The sequence below is a fragment of the Hemiscyllium ocellatum genome, chromosome 4 (genome assembly GCF_020745735.1).
Source record: "Hemiscyllium ocellatum isolate sHemOce1 chromosome 4, sHemOce1.pat.X.cur, whole genome shotgun sequence".
Lineage (NCBI taxonomy): Eukaryota > Metazoa > Chordata > Chondrichthyes > Orectolobiformes > Hemiscylliidae > Hemiscyllium > Hemiscyllium ocellatum.
Window position 1 is genome coordinate 9,629,374 of NC_083404.1, and position 21,085 is coordinate 9,650,458.

Consider the following 21,085-nt stretch of genomic DNA (forward strand, 5'->3'; position numbering starts at 1 on the left):
CCTTAATTATGGACTCTAAAATCTGGTCAAGGACTGAGGTCAGGTTAACCTGGCCTGTAATTTCCTGTCTTCTGCTCCCCTCCCTTCTTAACCATTAGCCATTTTCCAATTCTCTAGAATCCTCCCTATTTCGAGTGATTCCTGAAAATTCACCACCATTGCCTCAATAATTTCCTCAGCCATCTCCCTTACAATCTGGGGTGCAGTCTATCTGGTCCAGGTGATTTATCCACCTTCACATCTTTCAGTTTCCCAGTAACCTCTCCTTAGTGATGGCCACTACACTCACCTCTGTCCCCTGAATGTCTTTAAAGTTTTGGTATGTTACTGGTGCCTTCCACCACAAAGACTCATGCAAAGTATCTATTCAGTGCCTCCACCATTTCTCTGCTCCCTGTTACTATTTCTCCAGGCTCATTTTCCAGTGGGCCAATGCCACTCTTGCTTCTCTCTTACCTTTTATACATATATATTTTTAAAAACTCTTGCAATCTCCTCATACCACTAGCCATCTCACCCTTTTAAATTTTTTTTTTAAGTTGTCCTCTGGTTTTTAAAGGCTTCCTAATCCTCTGGTTTCCCAAAGATCTTCATCTCACAGTATGGTTTTTCTTTAGTCTTTACGGTGTCCCAGACTTTCCTAGTCAACTATAGTTGCCTTATTCCACCCCCCCACCCCCCTCAATATGCTTCTTCTTCCTTCCTTGGGATAATTTTCTGCTGTGCCTCCTTGAATTTGACCCAGAAACACCTGCCATTACTGCACCATTGCCTTCCCTGCTAGACTCCACTTACAATCAACTCTGGCCAGCTCCTCCCTCATGTCTTTGTAGTTATCTTTACTCAATTGTAATACCATGAATTATGATGCCAGCCTCTCCTCCTCAAATTGTAGGGAAAATTCTATCATATGACGGTCACTGCCCGCTAAGGGTTTCTTCACCTTAAATTCCCCAATCAAGACTACCTCATTAATTATTACATTGCCTCCTTCTGTTCAACCAAATTCACGAGTTCTCATTTTTGCTAATAATCTCTTCAGCAAAATCTAATCAAGTACCTTCCAGACTTGTTACAGATGGAGGAGAAAACTCATTGATGGGATTGAAGATTGATACAAACAGAAACAAAAAAAAAAGGATGACAAGACCATTCGGGCCTTCAAGCTGACACCATCATCTTATACGATCATAGCTGATCATGCAATTTCAGTATCCCATTACCACTTCCTCTCCATATCTCTTGAGCTCTTTAACTGCCCAGGGCCTGGTAATCTTCATCCCAGAGTACTTAAAGCAGCAGCCCTAGAAATAGTGGATGCATTAGAGGTCACCTTTCAAGATTCTTCTGACTCTGGAACTGCCTCAACAGATTGGAAAACACCAAATATAACCCTGCTATTTAAAAAGGGAGGTAGAACGAAAACAGGGAATTATAGACCAGTTAGTCTAGTGCCAGTGGTGGGGAGGATGCTAGATCTTAAAGCAAAGCACTTAGAAAACAGTAGCAGAACAGACCACATGGATTTATAAAAAGGAAATCATGATTGACAAATCTACTGGATTTGTAGAGTTAATCTGGGGGTGCCAGTAGATGTGGTTTACTTAGATTTTCAGAAGGCTTTGACAAAGCCCCACATAAGGGATTCATCTGTAAAATTAAAACAGTTGGGATTGGTGATCATGATTTGAGACAAATATAAAATTGGTTAGCAGGCAGGAAACAAAGAAAGAACAATTTCGATATGTGGAACACAATCACAATACAGAGGAACCTCTATCCGGCATCCATTATCTGAATACTGGATTATCCGGCAAGATTGCAAGGTCCAGATGCTTGGCTAAAGTATGTTAACCGGCATTCAATTACCTGGAATTCAATTAATACACCCCACCCTTGTCCTTCGGGTAATCGAGGTTCCTCTGTATATGTTAATAATGTAGATGATGGGACTAAATATACTCTTTTAAGATTAGCAGATGACACAAAGCTGGGTGGAAAGGTAAGTTAAGAGGAGGATGCAGAAATGTTGCAATGTGAGTTGGATAGGATAACTGAGTGGTTAGACGCTTGATAGATGTGGCATGATGTGGAGAAATGTGAGGCTCTCCACTCATAGCAAGAATGGCAGAAAATTATTTGAATGGCTGTAAACTGAGAGTGGGAATGTTCAATGAGTGCTGGGTGCCCTCATTCACAAGTTACTGAAAGTAAATGCAAAAGGTGCATCAGGCAGTAAAGGCAGCAAAATTTATGTCTGCCTTCATCACAAGAGATTTCAAGAGGAACAAGGATGCCTTGCTGCAATTATACAGGGCATTAGTGAGGCCACATCTGCAATATTGTGCACACTTTCAGTCTCCTTATCCAAGGAAGGATGTTCTTGTCATGATGGGAGTTCAACAAAAGCTTTACCAAATTGATTCGTGGGATGGCAAGACTGACGTATGAGGAGAGACTGAGTCAATTGCATTCACTGAAGTTTAGAAGAATGAGGGTTCAATTTCAAAAATCTTTACAAGCCATTCTGCTATAATGTGCATTTTGTTAACACAAATTCACTGTAATTGACAAATTAAGCACACCGTTCTTAAAGCGCACACTGTTAAAACACATGTTGGCTCTAATGCTAATACACCACCAACACCAAGGGCTGACCCTAAAAAGTGTGATTTTTCTATCATGTGGGGTTGCATAAAAATACAACCATTGCATTATAGAAGAACTACCTGTAAAATTCTGACAGGACTAGATGGGTTCCCATAGGCAGCGGAGTCCAGAACCAGGGGTCATAGATTATTCCTTATCCTTAAACTATGAGGACTGAGATCAGGAAGGATTTCTTCATCCAAACAATGGTGAGGCTGTGGAATTCACTATCACACAAAATGGTTGAGGCCAAAACATTGTGTTTTCAAGAAGGAAGTAGATAAAACTCTTGTGGCTAAAGGTACACGGGAGGGTGGGAGTAGGATATTATGCTCAATCAGCTGTGATACATACTGGCGGAGAGGCTCAAAGGGCTGAATGGCCTCCTATGCTTCTGTGACTAAAATCCACAAGTCTGTTCCCCCTCTGTCTGGAGTCAGCATGATGTAATTTTGCTAAGGTTGATGTCCCCAAGCTCCTGCTGGCATCCAGTCACCCCCGTTCATGACTCGTCAATTCAAACATCGCTAGCTGTAGGTTTTGTTTACACACGTCCCCCAAGAAAGCTCTATCGCCACAACAATTAAACAACAAATATCCAAGGAAGATGTTATTTAAGGGTGAATATCTACCAAGCACTAAACCCTAAGAGTGAGTAGCAGTCAACTTGTCTGGAAAACTCGAGTCTGCAAGTAAAAGAGGGAGCGTTCCTACCACAGAGCAGGACGTAGGAGATGTAGGCCATTCAGCCCATCGAGTACTATGGTTCAGTGAGATCATGGCTGATCTGATAATCCTCAACTCCACTTTTTTGCCTTTCCTCACATTCAAATTTGGATGGATTTGAAGTGAAATCAAGGTCATTCAACAAGTTGTGTAGGTAGATCCTGATAGCTCTCGTGACAAAAGGTTCAATTTTGTTGCAGCCAAACGTGGAAGTTTCAAAAACAAAATCATGGAAGCCTTTAAAAGCCTTGCAGTTTTGAAAGGCAAGATAATATCAGCCTTGTTTCTGCTGGGGAGATCTTGCTGAAGTTGTTTTGTAGATTAACTCAAAGCAGCCAAGATTTCATAGAGTTTCAAAACCAGTGTAATTTTGATCACATGGTGAATGGCCATTAATACATAATGAAAGATAATTAATCATCTTTCACAGCAACAATGTAGTTTCAATCACATGCTCAAACAAACATATTATACAATAGAAGGTAGATAGAAGCCTTTAGCACGTCAATGTGGATAACAAGTGTTATCAGGCTTCCCTTGTTCTCTGGGCAAACAGACAATTCTGAAAAAGGGTCACTGGACATGAAATAATGACTCTGCTTTATTGCCATGGTGCTGCCAGATCTGCTGACTTTCTCCAGCATTTTCAGTTTTAATTTCAGACTTCTACCATCCAACAGTATCTTGTTTTTATAATCCATGATAGTCCTTTTGGGAAATTTCCAGAAATTTTGAATCATCTTGCAGCTACAAAAGTGACCATTCAGCAGCTAAATTACATCCCTTACATTCCACTTGTAAGAAAGAGGAGAGTTTTTAAGAAATCTACAATACCTCCATGTCTGTATGAGTATGACAATGCGAGCAATATTGGTGGACAGTAGTTTTTAAATCTTCTTAGCAACTTCAGAAAAATTCAAATAGATTAGTAAAATATAGGTTTACCCCTCGAAAATCCATGTCAACTCTTTTTGACCAGCTCAGAGTTGGTCGGAAACTCAGTCACCAATAAAAGATTCCAATAACATACACTGCCAAACATCTATTATGGGTAACTCACAAATCAGAATCTTTCCAGCTCTGATCCTCTCTTCCTTTTTAAATAATTGGAGGGTGTTTTCAATTTTCCAAACCAAGGACACAATTCTTGACCCACAGGAGTTAAAAAGTTAACAGAATAGAGACAGAACATTTGGTGTAATATGTCCACATTCACACAGACACTTCCTTTCATTTCATGGAATCTTAGCAATTCCCCCACTCTCTTTTTCTCTTATGTTCCCATTAAATGCATCTATCTCAATCGCTCCAAACTGTGGCAGGTTCCATATTCTCATAATCCAAACTATGAAAAAAAGGTTGCCTGATCTCCTTTATCGAATCATTAGCGATTAACTTCAATGGATGGACCTTGGTTTCAACCTGCCACACAGGTGAAGACACTCTCTATATCCACTCTAAGAGACCTCTAAAATTGTGAAGATGTTCGGTCAGATCACCTGTCAAGTCTTTTTCACAAGAGAACAGCCCCAGACAATTCAATTTTTCCAAACCTCCTCTGTTTAGGTACAATTTGTGTAAACCCTTTTGCATTTTATCCAGAATTTCTATTTTCACTGTAATACAACATAGCCATTACTTTAAGTTTTAGATATATTTAATGTAATTTGCCCACTTCTTATTCTAGAATAGAGAAAATTATGGTAAACCCACCCCCAATTCCCTGCCCATTTCATTTGATTAACTGAAGTGGTTACCCTAGTGGTAAAATGCCCCTGGGAGATATAGACACAGCTTACAACAGGCTGTAGGAGCGTCTGAACACATGCTGCTGTATCAGCACATTCCTGCACATGGGAGAGCTAGCACATCTGCCCTCTCCAATCGCTGTCATAAAGCCAGGGGTACCTGAATCCATCTTGGAATGGGTAGGCTGCACCCACGACTCCTGCTGCATCTCCCTCTGACCTTCATAACACTGTCAATGTGGGATCAAAGCAATTCAGATCTCAGAGCCCCGTGCTCCGCTATTCACACCTCCAGCAGTGCTACTTCCTTCCATCAATTCTTTCACACTGGGACAGCACAGAGCTCACGCACATAACTAGTCATTGTCACACTTACAGAAGTCAAAGTTTTTATTAATACCCAGGTTTGAAGTAATCAGGTCCTAGAGATTTATTCATCTTAAAAAGCTTATTATTTTCTCAATTTTCATCTTTAAACAATAAATCAATGAATTCTACCCTTTGACTCATTTATTTCTTGTATCAACTGTAGTCCTTTGCTTTACTGTAAAAAAAATTGGTAGAAAAGTACTGTTTTAACACATCTTCCTTTTCCTCATTATCCATAGAGTCTATTTATCTTTAATGCATTCATATTCTCATTGACCAGCTTTTTCTTTATGTTTGGAAGATGATTCTGACTTAGCTCTGTTCTTTTTAACCAAGTTTTAAAATATCTGTTTATACATCATGCATTCCTTTGTTTTCAAAGATTATCCTAGCTTGTGACATTTCCCCACTTTCTCTCAGGTGTGCAAACTGTGTTGATACGTGCTATTTCAACTGCACCTTTTTTTTTACAAAACAGCTATAACCTTTTAATTTTTGATGTGCACGCTGGCTTTGTACAACAACAACAACAACAACCACTTCCTTGAACATTTCAATATTTAAATATTCTTCGTAGATTTACCAATTAGGTGCTTCATTCATTCAAGTGTGGTCAATTTATTTCTCATCCCTTTTAAGTCAGTAAGTCTCAGTTTTGCCTTTGCAAAGCAGATATAAAATTAACAGCTGCATCATGGTCACTATTTGCAGGGTATATTCCATTTAGATTAATTAATTTTGGTTTGTACCTCATCACTAAAATTTAGAATGGTCTTTCCCCTTGTTGGTTCTAAGACATTATTTCCAAGAGTGTGCTGAATAAATTCCAGAAATATGTTTTTCCTGCTTGAACTATTGTTTCTTCTAGTCTATCTAAAACTTAAAATGTATCACCATCACATTGTGCCTGTTATGTGCTTTCTTGTTCTCTATATTTATAGATTTTCTGCTACACTGGTGGGGGGGGGGGGGGGGGGGGGGGGGGGCCTAGTGGTATGAACCACTGCACTATTAATTGCGAGACCCATGCAATGTTCTGTGGACCCAGATCCTGCCAATGGCAGATGGTGGAAAGCAAATTCAATTTTAAAGAATCTGGAATCAAGAGTCAATTATCAGGAAACAGCATCTCGTTCACTAACATCCTTTAGGGAAGGAAACTGCCATCCTTATCTGGTCTGGCCTCCACGTAATTCCAATACACAGCAATGTGATTGAATCTTAACTGCCCTCTGGACTATTAGGGATAGGTAATAAATGCTGGTCCAGCCAGCAATGTCCTCATTCCATGAATGAATTTAAAAATTACTATTGTCAGGAAATCTGTAGACAACTTGACTAGATTATCACATTCTTTATCGTTTCATACATCGATTGATACTATTTGAACCGCACTACCCTGACTAAATGTTTTTGCTTTTTCTGTTGCGATTGTGTCTGATCAACATTGCTACTTGTTTTCTTTCTCCAATTTTCCTCTCCATTCTGAAGAATCTACAGGCTGGAATATATAGCTCCTCACAAAGTCCAACTTGGAACAGAACTCTAATGGTTACTACATCATATCAGAGGAGCCGAATTTATGCTTTTAGCACCTTTTTCAAAATTTCTTTTGGTAATTACATTCATATATGCAACTCTCATCTAGATACCATCCTCACCCTGTCCACACCCTTAATGGTGCATTTCTCACATATTTTCTATTATCACAGACTGATTACTTATGCTAGTCTGGATTTTATTGTGACAATGACAGCAGAACTGTCAGTGCTTGCCATAATTATTCCACTGAAACTGACAGTAACATTGGAAGCATAAAATAAGGAGATTCAGACTGTACCATAATTGAGTCTATTTTCCTCAATAACATGTAATGTAAAGATTCCCACAATTGCAATCATGAATTGACGAGAACTTCCATTTCAACCCCACTAAGTTTCACTCTAAACACCCTGGGAAAAAGGTTGCACCTTGTTAAGTTAGGTGCAACTGCTTTTGTTGCATGATAACTTCTTCTAACCGCTAAACCACTCACTGAACAGCTAACTGTACACTGATGGAATGTCAAATTTTCTATAATTAAAATATCCATATTTTAAAAATATAATTTCAAGTTTGCTCATAAAACCAAGAACTGCAGATGCTAGAAATCTGACAAAAAATCCCCAAATTTTAGGAGAAACTCAGCAGGTCTGGCAATGGGAAGAAAACAGAGTTAACATTTTGGATCCAATGACTCTTTTTCCTTCCAATAGTCCACCTCTTGTCAGGTATTTATTCTTCCTTTTGACTTTCTGCTCTCCTACACTGAATGTTCTGCACTCAGCAAAAGTCTAAGTTTTATCCATCTGCACACCCATCTCAAGGAATTTTGGGCACATGACGATGAACTATTCTTACATCAATTATGCCTTTATATCCACTTCTTTGGATAGGAGTTCTTTCACTTCACCCACCTTCAACACTACCTCCACCTCAACCCCTCCCTCTGGCCTTCTACCTGCACTCTACCTGCTCATTGAGAACTGTTAACAGGACATTGATAGGTTAGGTTACTAGGTTTAGATAGGTTACTTACAGTGTGGAAACAGGCCCTTCGGCCCAACAAGTCCACACCGACCCGCTGAAGCGCAACCCACCCATACCCCTACATTTATCCCTTGCCTAACACTACGGGCAATTTAGCACGGCCAATTCACCTGACCCGCACATCTTTAGACTGTGGTAGGAAACTGGAGCACCCGGAGGAAACCCACACAGACACAGGGAGAGCGTGCAAACTCCGCACAGTCAGTCAGTCGCCTTAGGTGGGAATTGAACCCGGGTCTCTGGCGCTGTGAGGCATCAGTGCTAACCACTGTGCCACCATGCCACCCATTGGCTGCCATAATTTCTCTGCACCCACCCCCCTCCCTTTACCAGTTTGAACCTATGTTCCTCTTAACTGACTGTAATCTGCGCTCTCAGATCCAACTCTGACACTGTAATCAAGCCTGCCAACAATGGTTGTGTTGTCATCTGGCGGACTGACAACTACACTGCTGAGGCTGAGCGCCAGCTCCCTGATACCTCCTCCTATCTCCGCCTGGACTGTGGCACAAGATTTAAGTGGCCATTGTTAAAGAGGAAATTCCTCCCACAGATATTGCTACATCTTTTATTGGTGGCTTTCTTCAAGGTCAGTGGTAACCTTGCTTCGCCACTGGTGACAAAATCCAGACAACAGGTTAATCATCCAGTTTTATTCATGCAACCACTTTACCAGATAGAGTACTGCCACTAGCAGGGTCTTAGGACTTACGAAAAGAGAATTCTAACATGCAACTGGTCAAGTAACTGCGCCAAACAACTGGAAGATTTCAAGTACCTGGACTTGAGAAGGGGCAGGTGTGAGAGAAAGGAAATAGAACAAATATTGAACGGAGATATCTGTACCAGATTAGAATCCACTGGGTACTGCCCATGCAGACTTTGGTAGGGACAAAACTGAATCAAGGGTGTAAACATGTTAACAAGTAAACTGCAGTGCCATCGCACATCAAAAGATCCAGTTCTTGTTCTCAGATCAGGTCATATCCTAAGCCCATTTAGACATATAGACTCTAAATATTGAAACAAGAACCCAGCAAAGTAAAAACTATGCTTATTATTATGTATAACAAATGCAATTTTAAAAAAGGAGCCATGAACTTCATTTCCGTATATGACATGCCCTTTAGGGAAAAAAAAATCCCCGACTATTGATCTTACCTTGGTCGTGGGTGGTCACATGGTGATTCCTTGCGTTTTCTTGAATCTAGTCTCGCAGAGTCGGAGGAATTTTCACCCATTCCACTCATCTTGGGGACATGTAAGCAGCTAAAGTTGAGAGAGATGTCTCAATTAGCACTTTACAAAAGAACTCAACTTTTCTCAATTATAAATACCTGATGCCTTGTAGTTTTTTTTTTGACTGTTGGGCTTGTCAGTGTATTACTGCTCCTTGAGATGGTAACAGAGACATTGTCAATTATGTAAAAGGTTCCCTGGAATGGTTTAGCAAATGCAGGAAATTCAACAGGACCATACTCACTGCTGCTAGTCAATATTCACATACAATTTCAGTCGTCACTCTGTGATCAGCCATATTCATATTGAATGGTGGATCAGACTCAAAGGGCTGAACGACCTACTCCTACTCTTTTCTTTAATAAGATGTTTCTCTATACCAAAGATGATCACATTTTCAACAGAGTTTTTGGTCCTCTTGGTCACTATATAGGGCTCAGTAACCAATTTATAACTAGTTGGGGATAAAGTGGGTGCAAAGTTGCACTGCCCTCTTTCCAGAGGACCAGCAAAAGACCACAACACAGTTCCATCCAGGTCAGTGCAGTATTCACAGACTGGATGAATGCCCAGCAATACAGAATGGAAGGAATGGGAAATGGAAAGGGAGAAGGAAAAAGTATAAAAATAGGGAGGTCCTGCTAAAACTGTACAAGGCATTAGTCAGACCACAGCTGGAATACCATCAATAATTATGGGTTCTTTTAAGGAAAAGCATAATTGCAACAAAGGCAGTCCAGGGAAGGTTCACTTGGATAATCCCAAGTATGGAGCGACTTTCTTAGAAGTTGAGTAGGTTGGGACTGTACTAATTGTGGCATTTAGAAGAATAAGGTACAATCTTATGAAACGTATAAAGTTTATTAGAGGCTTGACAGACGATGCATAGAGGTCGTTTCCTCTTGTGGGAGAATCTAGGTCCAGCGAGTTTCTTTTCTTTGAGGGTAGAATTATTAATCATGGAGGGTTGTTAAGGCTGGGTGATCAAGTTCATTCAAGGCTGAGGCAGATTGAATTTTAAATTGGTCAGTCAGGAAATCAAGGGTTATAGGGGAAAAGGCAGGAAAATGGAGCCGATGGATATCAGATCAGCCATGAACTGAACAATGGAGCAGATCTGATAAAGCTGTAGACCATTCAGTCTAAGCGTATCAAAGACCTTCTGCACCACACAATGCAAAGTGGCAAAGTCTTCTATCTGCTACTATCCATTACCTCTCTACTACATCCATTTCCCACCCAAGGACCAATACTCAATCATTCTCAGTATTGCATGCAACATTTTCCCTCCCCAACTTCCATCCCAACCCCTTCCCCACATTCACATTAAGCAGAAATACCTTACAATACAGTAAACACTACAAAATACATATTTGAAATAAATTGAATGTAATGAGATTAATGAGAATAGTGATTCATAAGAATAATGGAGAAATACATTGTGACAGTAAAAGCCAATGATGACAATAGATATAGGGAGTAGAGAGCAGTGTGCATGTCAAGTTGATTACTCTCTCAGTTTTAATTCATGTCAATCATGTTGATTGATACAGCTTTCAGGCAGCTATGAGCAAACTTCAACAATAATAAAATGTTTCCAAATGCTTTGATTTCAACAAGTGACTGAGAAACATGAAATCTTATGAACATTTCCCAGAATGAAACTGTCATGTGTTACAAAATTCCATTGTCATTCTGCTACTTGCTACTTTTTTGACTTCTGGGTATTGTTCACATTAACAAGTACAGAAGCAGCAAGCAGGAAAGAATGTGCTGTCTGAGCGAAAGTAAAAAACAATGTTTTAATCTTGATAATTAACAAATTAGTGCCAACACAATCCATAAGGAAAATAGAAACTGCTCAAAATTAATCAACTTTAAGGCCCCTGTTTTTCATAAGAATGTTCTCAAGCAAGATAGTGTGACTATCAATATAATTGATGATTTGAACTTCATTTGTCACATTGAGTACTAGTTCTACATATATGTATTTTATGCCAATGTATGTCTATTATGGCCTTGTCCTTTCTATGTATATGCAACAAATATAAAGCATTGTCATAATGATATATATCATCAAATATTGCTTAGAGGACTTAATCTAGATTAACTGGCTCAGCTGTAAGAATGAACAGTTAAGAATAGGCTGCCGAGTCAACCTTCTCCATTTCTGAAAACCCTCTGTACACCTTTAAAGTTAAAAATCACAACACCAGGTTATAGTCCAACAGGTTTAATTGGAAGTACTAGCTTTTGGAGCGATGCTCCATCAGGTGAAAGAGCGTCGCTCCAAAAGCTAGTGCTTCCAATTAAACCTGTTGGACTATAACCTGGTGTTGTGTGATTTTTAACTTTGTACACCCCAGTCCAACACCAGTATCTCGAAATCATGACTCTTTACACCTGTTCAGGGTGAAACATATTAGTTCTTTCATCAAAAGTTGATTACAAGAACATAGACACTGTATTTCTAGAGGAAGGTATGCTTGTAAGACTTCCGCTTCAACTATGCATAACGAGTGACTTGACAACACAACACATCGAAACATCAGAAATGCAAACTCCAGAATATCTTGTGCTTTATCTTTTTGACTACAAAGATGACCCATTGGCTTTCTGAAAAATAAATGTTTTGGCCAGTTTCTGCAGAGAAACTCTCTCTTTTCCTGAAGACAGACTGTACTACAATATGCCAGCATATGTGCGTTTGGGGTATTTAGCGGGATACGTATTTATACTTCTCCATGACTGCCCGTGCATGTTAAATCAATAGAGGTGTAATAATTAATTAAAGTTTTGGCTTCATCATAAACACATAATTGTGTTTATCAAGAAACAGTTTATAGATCTATTTATTTAAATCTTGATATTGGTGAGTTATTTAACCGGTCCTTGTGCTAACTGGAAAAAGTAATTTTACCTTAAAACCCATTATGCAGTGGAAGTAGAGCATTTGTCTACTCTCAGTGCTAACAATCTGCACACTCACTAATGTGTACAAGGCCCTTTGTGTTGGGACATGAAATCATTTTATTTTTGTTTACTCTACCAATACTTGAGGAATCAAATGCCTCAGATGCTTCCCTACTTTACAGCCTTAATGCTGGCAGAGGTGCCATAGAACCTAAGAAACTTGGTGCAAAAGGCATTTTTGTCATTTATCCAGTTTTGGTGTCCTTTTTCACAATACTTTGATGCTCAAGTGGAGGAAACCACATAAACCCACACCATTGTCAGCTGATTCTGCGTTCTTGCTTTCTTTGAGGACTTCAGTTTCTCACGAACGTCCAAATATATTACATACACATTCTCTCAGCTGTTTAACTAATGCAGCAACACCAAGAATTTGGGCATTGGCTACTGGATATATGCGATAATGAGCGAGCTACAGAGAATTACATAAAATTAGAGATCCCCACAAGTGCAACTCCTCGGGCCAAGAGTCTATAATGGTATTGTAGGAACATAAGTGCAGAAGCTAGAAACTGGGAGGTACTCTATCAGCGAGTTCAAAACGAGGTTAAATGCCATTTTTGGTCGTACAGATTACTTCTTGAACATCTCTGACTTAAAACAATATCCATGGTTTTGATGTACTCACATTGGAAATGATGTAACGAAGCAGGAAAAGTTGATAAACAAAAGAATTAAATACATTGGGATTGATTCAAGAACATGAACCTCAGCCCAAATGGAAAGAAAAAGCAGGAAGTTAGAAATGAAGCATTCTTAATCCAGCTCAATCCTGAGACAACACAAGACAAGTTAGTGGACAAATCATGGACTAACATTTAACTTTTTACAAACTGCTTTGATTCAGCTTTCTCCATAACCACAGCAGCATGCTAAAAATTGAGATAGGTGGCTTAAAGACATGCAATCACACATCTGCTCAAAAGCAGCTACTCCACTGTACTGGCTTGCCTTTTAAAAGAAATCCTTTTGAAAATGAAGTAGCTGGGATAAAGAAGCTACATTAAATTTTAAAAAGGAATTTCGCCCACAGCAAAGTAAATAAAGACATTGATCAATAAATAGTATGCGAGCAGATCCCAGTAAACTGAAGTATCTTTGTCAGTTGTCACCCATCAGGAGGGGACTCATGACAAAAAAAAATGGGATTTAACTACATCCTAGGTTTGCACAGTGCATAAACAGAATCCCTAGAAGCAGCAATCATGTGCATTTTAACCTTGATTTGCACAGTTCCGCAAATTAATTCTCTGAACTTCAACAATTCTGGAGGAGAACACATACTCTATAAACCAGGGAAATTAACACAATCTTTACAGATTTCTTAGCATTGAGATTTTTGAAAATTCTGACACTGAACTAATGCAAAAAAATGTAGAACCTTTACAGGAAATGGAGCAGATTCTCCACTTAAAAACTGAAAGAGCTGCAGATGCTGTAAATCAGAAACTAAAACACAAATTGCTGGAAAAGCTTAGCAAGTCTGGCAGCATCTGTGATGAGAAATCAGAGTTAACATTTCAGGTCAAGTGACCTTTCTTCAAAACATATTTTCCTTTCATTTCTCTCATCAATCCCAGGATCCCCTTTAAATAATTCATATCCCTCAGCTGGAAAAAGCAGTGCACATCGAGGATTTTTGAAAAAGTGGTGGTGAGCTGCCTTCTTGACCCACTGCAATCCACCTCCTGTGGGTTGACCTTGGGGAGGGAATTCAAGAATTTTGACCCAGTGACAGCAAAGAAAAAGCAATATATTTCCAAGTCAGGATGGTGAATGACTTGCAGGGGAACCTGCAGCTGGTGTGCCCATGTACCTGCTGCCCTTGCCCTTCTAGATGGAAACGTTTTTAGCCTTTGAAAAAGGTGCTGTCTGAGGATCTTTGGTGAATTTCCTAAGAATGGTATGACTGGGACTACATTAAAGAAGGGCAACAAGACTTGATTGCAGTAACTACAGGACTGTCTCCCACTGTCTGTCACAGGGAAAGATCGTTACAAGGAACCTCCTCAATTTCTACCTCTCAGCAGCCAAAGTGCTCCAACTTTCTACAAGTGAACAAAACTGCTGCCTCCAAACTAAAGATTTCCTCTTGGAGCTGGAAATGTTGCTAAAATGATTCCACAAGCCATGATCGTCACATACTGTCAGAAAAATACGATGCTGCATTCTTATCACGCCCAAACATAACAATTTTTCAAACAGCAGTTTGACAGTATAGAGAATTTAAAATGTTTTAATACCTGCAGCAACAAGTTTGTGCCTCCTGGGCCTATAAAGTAAAGAATGCAACCTTCGAGCAACGTGTAACTTTTTTCAGGCGCCAATGCAAATTATGAAAAGTCTCTCCAGAATGAAAAATTGAACACTTCTCTCAGGAAACATTTGGGTGAAGCCGTGTCAGATGAAACGGCAAGCGTACAGGCTTCATTTGAAGCTCTGGCAATATGGGAGTTTTCAATAGTTTCCTACAAACTTGAGTTTTTTTTAAAATCGCTCTTAAGATATGGAATTTACCACCACAGCTAACATTGATTGCCCATTCCTAATTCCTGGTGGTATGTCGCTCGTTGAAATACTGCAGTCCTTGATGCATAGGAATATCTACAAAGCTGTTAGGAAGGGATTATGACCCAAGCCATCAGAAATTCTCTGTAGTTTCAAAGAAGAACCCCAGTCTTGTTAGTAAGACCTAGCTAACCAAGCAGGACTTTGACTCTACTAAACCTAGGGATGCAACCAATCTAATCTGTCCCTAAAACACATGGCTCTGAACGTGTATGTTACTGGCAACAAACTCAACACCTGAGCATTTGCTCAGTATATACAGAAAAACACATTCTTCTTATGGACAGATGTTTATTTTGTTGCATGGAGTTAGTTTTGGTCTCATGTCCTTCTGTCCTGTAGCAATCATACAAAATTTAGCATGGAGAATTTAATGCTGTGTGCCCACTCACCATAACCTTGGACTGAGCAAGGAAATCAGTGCCTAAGGGTATCAGCAGAAACAGGACAAAGGTTTCATTAATTTGTATCAGTTACAGTCTTACTTGGGTTTGGGCCTCCCAACGTGTTTTGTTTGGGAAATAAGGCCTGATGGATTCTTCTATGAGTTTCCCAATGCAAGTTATTTTGAGATAACCTTGAAAAATGCTCCATGCCAAATGTTGGCATTTTGGGAAGCTTCAAGAATACTGTGTCCTGTTCTGATGCCCAGATATGAGAACAATATTACTAAACTGCAGAGGGTTCAGAAAAGACTTATCAGTATGCTGCTAGGTACAGAAGGCTTGAATTAAAAAGAAAGGCTGGATAGTCTGGGGTTTTTTTTACACTGGAGCATTGAGACACTATTTTATAGAAGTTTATAAAATAATGAGGGTAGAGATAGAGTTAGCATGTTAGTTGCCTTTTCCCTCGGATGGGGGATTTCAAGATTGGGGGACATATTTTTAAGGTGAGAGGTGAGTAATTTAAAAAAGACACAAGGTGTAAATCATTTTACACAGAGGGTGGTTCGCATGTGGAATGAACCAGCTGAGGTGGTGTTGAATGTGGGCATAGTTAAGACATTTGGATTAGTACATGAATAACTGAAAATGTGTTGCTGGAAAAGCGCAGCAGGTCAGGCAGCATCCAAGGAACAGGAGATTCAATGTTTCGGACATAAGCCCTTCTTCAGGGCTCCAGCATCTGCAGACCTCACTTTCTCCTCCAAGTACATGAATAGGAAAGGTTTGGAGGGATAAGGGCCAGGAGCAGACGGGCAAGACTAATTTAGTTTGAGATTATGTTCAGCATGGACTGGTTGGACCAAAGAGTCTCACGGCACGGAGACAGACCCTGTAATTCTCAAAATAGCCTGATAACTGGCATTAACAACTGACGGAAAGTGTGCTGCATTTGCACAATGCATTAATATATTGCCAAAGACACAGCATATGCAATAGAAGACCCAAACACATAGGACCAAAAATTAGACTATTCAGCCCATCGAGTCTGCTCTGCTATTCAATCATGGCTGATAAGTTTCTCAACCCCACTCTCCCGCTTTCTCCGTAACCCCTGACCGCCTTGACAATCAAGAACCTATCTATCTCAGTCTTAAATAGAGGAGTGACCTGGCCTTCACAGCCTTCTGTGGCAGTGAATTCCACACATTCACCACCCTCTCGCTGAAGAAACTTTTTCCTGATCTCTGCTCTGAAAGGTCTCCCTTTAGTCTAAGGCTGTGGCCTTGGGTCCTTGTCTCTCCTACCAATGCAAAATATCTTCCTAACATCCATTCTGTCCAGGCCATTCAGTATTCTGTAAGTTTCAATGAGATCCCTCCATATCCTTCTAAACACCAGGTATAGACCCAGAGTCCTCAAATGTTCCTCATATGTTAAGCTGTTCATTCCTGGGACCATTCTCACGTTCTAGATCAAGTACATCCTTCCTGAGATAATCGGGCTCAAAACTGCACAATAAATATGTATCCAGTGGGCAATTTACTCAGAGGAACCACACATTGATGAACAGTGGGACATATGCGGAAACAATACTGGTATTTTACCTCAAACTTAATATTTTGTTGACGCAACTCCAAACAAAATTAACCTCAATTTATGTTTTACTCACAGAATTTAAAGAAATCATCAATCCATTTCTCAAACTTTGATAGCTCAGGCTTTCTATAACTCTTCCCAAAACGACCCTAGTTTTGACAAGTAAAACCGAAAGAACTGTAGATGATGTAAATCAGAAAAAAAAACTAAGAAGTTGCTGGAAAAGCTCTGCAGGACTGGCAGCATGAAGTGAAATCACAGTTAACACTTCAGGTTCAGTTCTGAGGAAGGGTCACCAGAGCTCAAACATTAACTCTGATTTCTCTTCAAACATGCTATCAGGCTTGCTCAGTTTTTCTTTCTAATTTGACAAGCATCTCCCTGCAAATTCTTAGAACATTGCTATATTGAAGTGAAATCACCTCATTTTAAAATGCATTGGGATGTCCATTTTCATGAAATGCATTGTAATGAACAAGTCTCTTATTTCTTTAAGATTGAGTATATTGGAACCTCCCCAGTTCCAGAATACTGCATACTGGTGGGAAACAACATTTGCCTGACATGTTTTGAATAGCATTCTCCTCAACTTGTTTTACTTTCAGATTCTACCGTTTGTCTTGGGGTGATCACTATACTGGTTGGTCACGCATTTCTATCTCCTCCTGTCAGTCACAGTTCTTCTTCCAAAACTGCTGTGCTCAAGTCTTTGAGCATTGTATCTTTTCACGTGGTCTTAAAAACTGCCTCTTCACCTTCTTCCTTGCAATCCCCTCTCTCATAACTTGTCTCACCACACTCTCTTGAACAGATGACCATGCCAGTTCAATCTCAGCTACGCTCAATATTCACCGACTCTCCCCTCAACACACAGACACAGAGTGCTGCATATCCATCTCCAAATTGGCAGCTCATCAGTACCCATTCTTTGCTCATCACTTCTGATGTTGCATAAGTACACTGCACAACAAGGGCAGTCTCAAACTTTCTTGGAGATTCTTCCTTTCAGAACAGCTCACTGCAATTTTTCCAGTTACTCCAACTAGACCTAATCTGTTGTTTAGCTCCCCTTTCTACATTTCCATCTTTAGGCACTCTTGAGTGTAGGTACTCAAAACAATTCACTTTCTCCCAAGACTCAAGCTAAACACATCAATGGGCTTTTTGGTTTGTTGATGTTTGTATCCCTATATTTTGGTGCTTTACTCCAGTTTTCAGCTATTCCTTCAAAGTTATAGTCATCACTTAGTCACAGAGTAATCGAGATGGAGAGCATAGAAACACATCCTTGGGTCCAACTCGTCATGCTGACTAAATATCCTAAACTAATCTAGTCTCATTTGTCAGCACTCGGTCCATTTCTCTACAAATCCTTCCAATTTATATAACCATTCAGGTGCCTTTTAAAATGTTGCAATTGTACAAGCTTGCACTGCTTCCTCTGACATTTCATACACGCACAACCCTCAGAGAAAAAAAGGTCCCTCTTATCTCTTTCCCCCTCAGTACAGCAGTTTAGCAGCAGAACTATGAAAGGTGTTGTATTTGGATAAATAAAACAATATTTATTACTGATTTACAAGGTTTTGTCGATGGCATTTCCAGTTCACATATTGGGCTTAGATATTTCACGATCCTGTAATCCAGAAAATTTTAAAAATCCAGAAGTGGTCTCAAGCATTCCAGATGGATGGTTGCAGTGTAGATCTGTTTACATTTTCAAACATCTTTGCGTTACATTAATAATCTGGTTACAAATAAAGTCGCAAGTCTTATTTCTGTGAGTAAAGCTGAACTTATGTTTTCTAAAATATCAGTTAATGCTCATCAAGTGGAGATCTCAAATCTAGTGAACCTGAAAATCAGACTTTGAAGGAAATATAAACTTTGCCCTCAAAATCTTGATTGTGGAAATGCATGGACTATACATAAATGAATGTAATTGCATGGACTATACTGGGCTGAGGTTCTCAAAGCTTGAAGAACTAATTACACTCCTCATTCACGTTTCAACTATACCATCTCACCAGATGCCAGTTTACACTGACTGACAAGAACAAACCATCAAAATCAGATATTCATCTTCTGTTGATAATTAAAACTCACAGAGTCATAGAGATGTACAGCATGGAAACAGACCCTTCGGTCCAACCTGTCCATGCTGGCCAGATATCCCAGCCCAAAACTAGACCCACTGCCAGCACCCGGCCCATATTCCTCCAAACCCTTCCTATTCATATACCCATCCAAATGCCTCTTAAATGTTGCAATTGTACCAGCCACCACATCTTAAATCAAAACGGATAAAACAATAAACTTGGTACTTAGTAGCTGATCTTGCGAGGCAATATTGAAGTATTTCAATTTAATTTATTTGCTATAATTCACTAATGCCTACAGTATTTAGCCTACACTTCCACATGCCTTGTCGCTTGTAGGACTCTCACTTCTCTGAGGGTCCCTGCCTCCACTGCATTTAATTTGACTATGCTAGTTTCCATTGGTGCCAGTTCCAATTTCCCTTACCTGCGTACCACTTGGATTGATTGGCAGGGTCTGCATCTCCAGAGGAGCCTCTATTATCTGAAGGACACAGGCAGGGAATATTTCTCTTGGTTAATTGAATTCTGGATAATCGAATGCCAGATAACAGTTCAGCCAAGCTTCAGGACCATGCCACCTTGCCAGATAATTCGATATTTGGATAATCCAATGCCGGATAATCAAAGTTCCTCTGTACATCCATTTTATTTCCTAACTTTTGCTCTCACCCTTCCACTACCAATCCAAGTATAATAAGGTGCCTTTGTCCTCACATGCCATCTCCTCACCTTCCTCATTCAACAGATCACCCTGTCGCACTTAGCATTCCCAACACCATGGCACCAAAGTTGTAATTGTACAAATTAATAAGTTTAATATGTTGCTCACCATGTAGTCTCACCTGCATTAGAAAGATCAAACAAAGACTGAATTCCTGTTTTGCAGACCACCTCTCTTCAGTCCACAATTATTATCCTGAGCTTCTGGTCCTATTCTTTAACTTTCCCACTCCAACCCCTCTGTTCGGTCTCATATTGTAGTAAATGACATTGCCTCACCTTTTAACTGTGTGTTTAACAGCCTTCCAAGGAATCCAGTTCAACAATTTCAGGCAATACACTGTCTCCTCTCTTATTTTTAAAGCAGTAGCCTTAAAATGCACTCAGGGTTGGAGAATCAAGGACAAGACAGCATCAATTTATGGTGAGAATGGAAATAAAAGGGAACCTTTGCACAGAGGGTGGTACACATATGGAACGAGCTGCCAGAAGTAGTTGAGCCAAGTACATTAACAACATCTAAAAGGTATTTGGACAAATACATGGATAGGAAAGGTTTAGAAGGATATGGGCTAAGTGCAGGGAAATGGGGTTAGCGTGGATGGACATCTTGGTCAGCATGGACCAGTTTGGGCCAAAGGGCCTGCCTCGGTGCTGTAAGACTCTTACAACTGAACAGCTGTTGGCAATTTTGTTTTTCACATTTATGCTCCGTTCAGAATCTTTTGTTTCTTTAATTGCTCCATTAACATCTCGTTTTGCTTCACGCCACTAGTTGTTTTGATATTTGATTGCTTCTGTCTCCCAGGCTAGCACCCATCTTCCTTTTTGCTTACTTTTCCCCTCCATGTTTCTTGCTGCCTCACTTAATGGTACAAGAATTACCTTCTAGTCCACTACAGTGTGTAGGCATCAGTCTCCATTCAAGAAAGGTAATTGGGCAAAGCTTGAGAGTCACTCCTCCACATTAAGTATGGGACAAGACAAGGGGGCTGGTGACCTTGCACTTGCCACTGCCAGGTTGAGGAGTGATCCTGCATTACTGTCCAGCTTTCTGAGCTAACCAACCTTCACGACATTGCTGTTAGATTTGTAAGTGAGAACCTTTGGCACACAAGAATGACATAATAGCCACAACATTACATACTGCAATAAATCTTTATCCCCTAACCAGGGAACAATCCTAGTAAATGGCCGTAAAAATGGCAAGTCCTAGCCACTAGACCACAGCAAACTTGAAAAGCCTTCCTTGAAGCCTGTTGCATCAATAAGCAATTGCAGTTCCAGCTAAGGATCCTCAATTTGAGACATGAGCTCTGCTTCCCTATCGAAAGATCAGATCAGAGCTGCTAAGTATTTCCAGCATTTTCAAGATTCTTTGTAATTTTCTTTCAGTACTCAGTTTCACTGCCTAATG

The 21,085-nt window shown here is 39.9% G+C and overlaps 1 protein-coding gene across 8 annotated transcripts in view; it reads right to left on the reverse strand.

Moving 5' to 3' along the window:
* Positions 1–21,085, reverse strand: part of ncoa2 (nuclear receptor coactivator 2) — a 294,076-nt gene that overhangs the window by 117,341 nt on the left and 155,650 nt on the right. For all 8 annotated transcript variants that reach the window (XM_060822730.1, XM_060822735.1, XM_060822736.1 and 5 more), the window contains exon 3: positions 9,243–9,350. In XM_060822730.1, coding sequence (XP_060678713.1) covers positions 9,243–9,331 — 89 coding nt within the window. In that variant the 5' untranslated portion in view covers positions 9,332–9,350. The remainder of the gene's footprint in view (positions 1–9,242; positions 9,351–21,085) is intronic.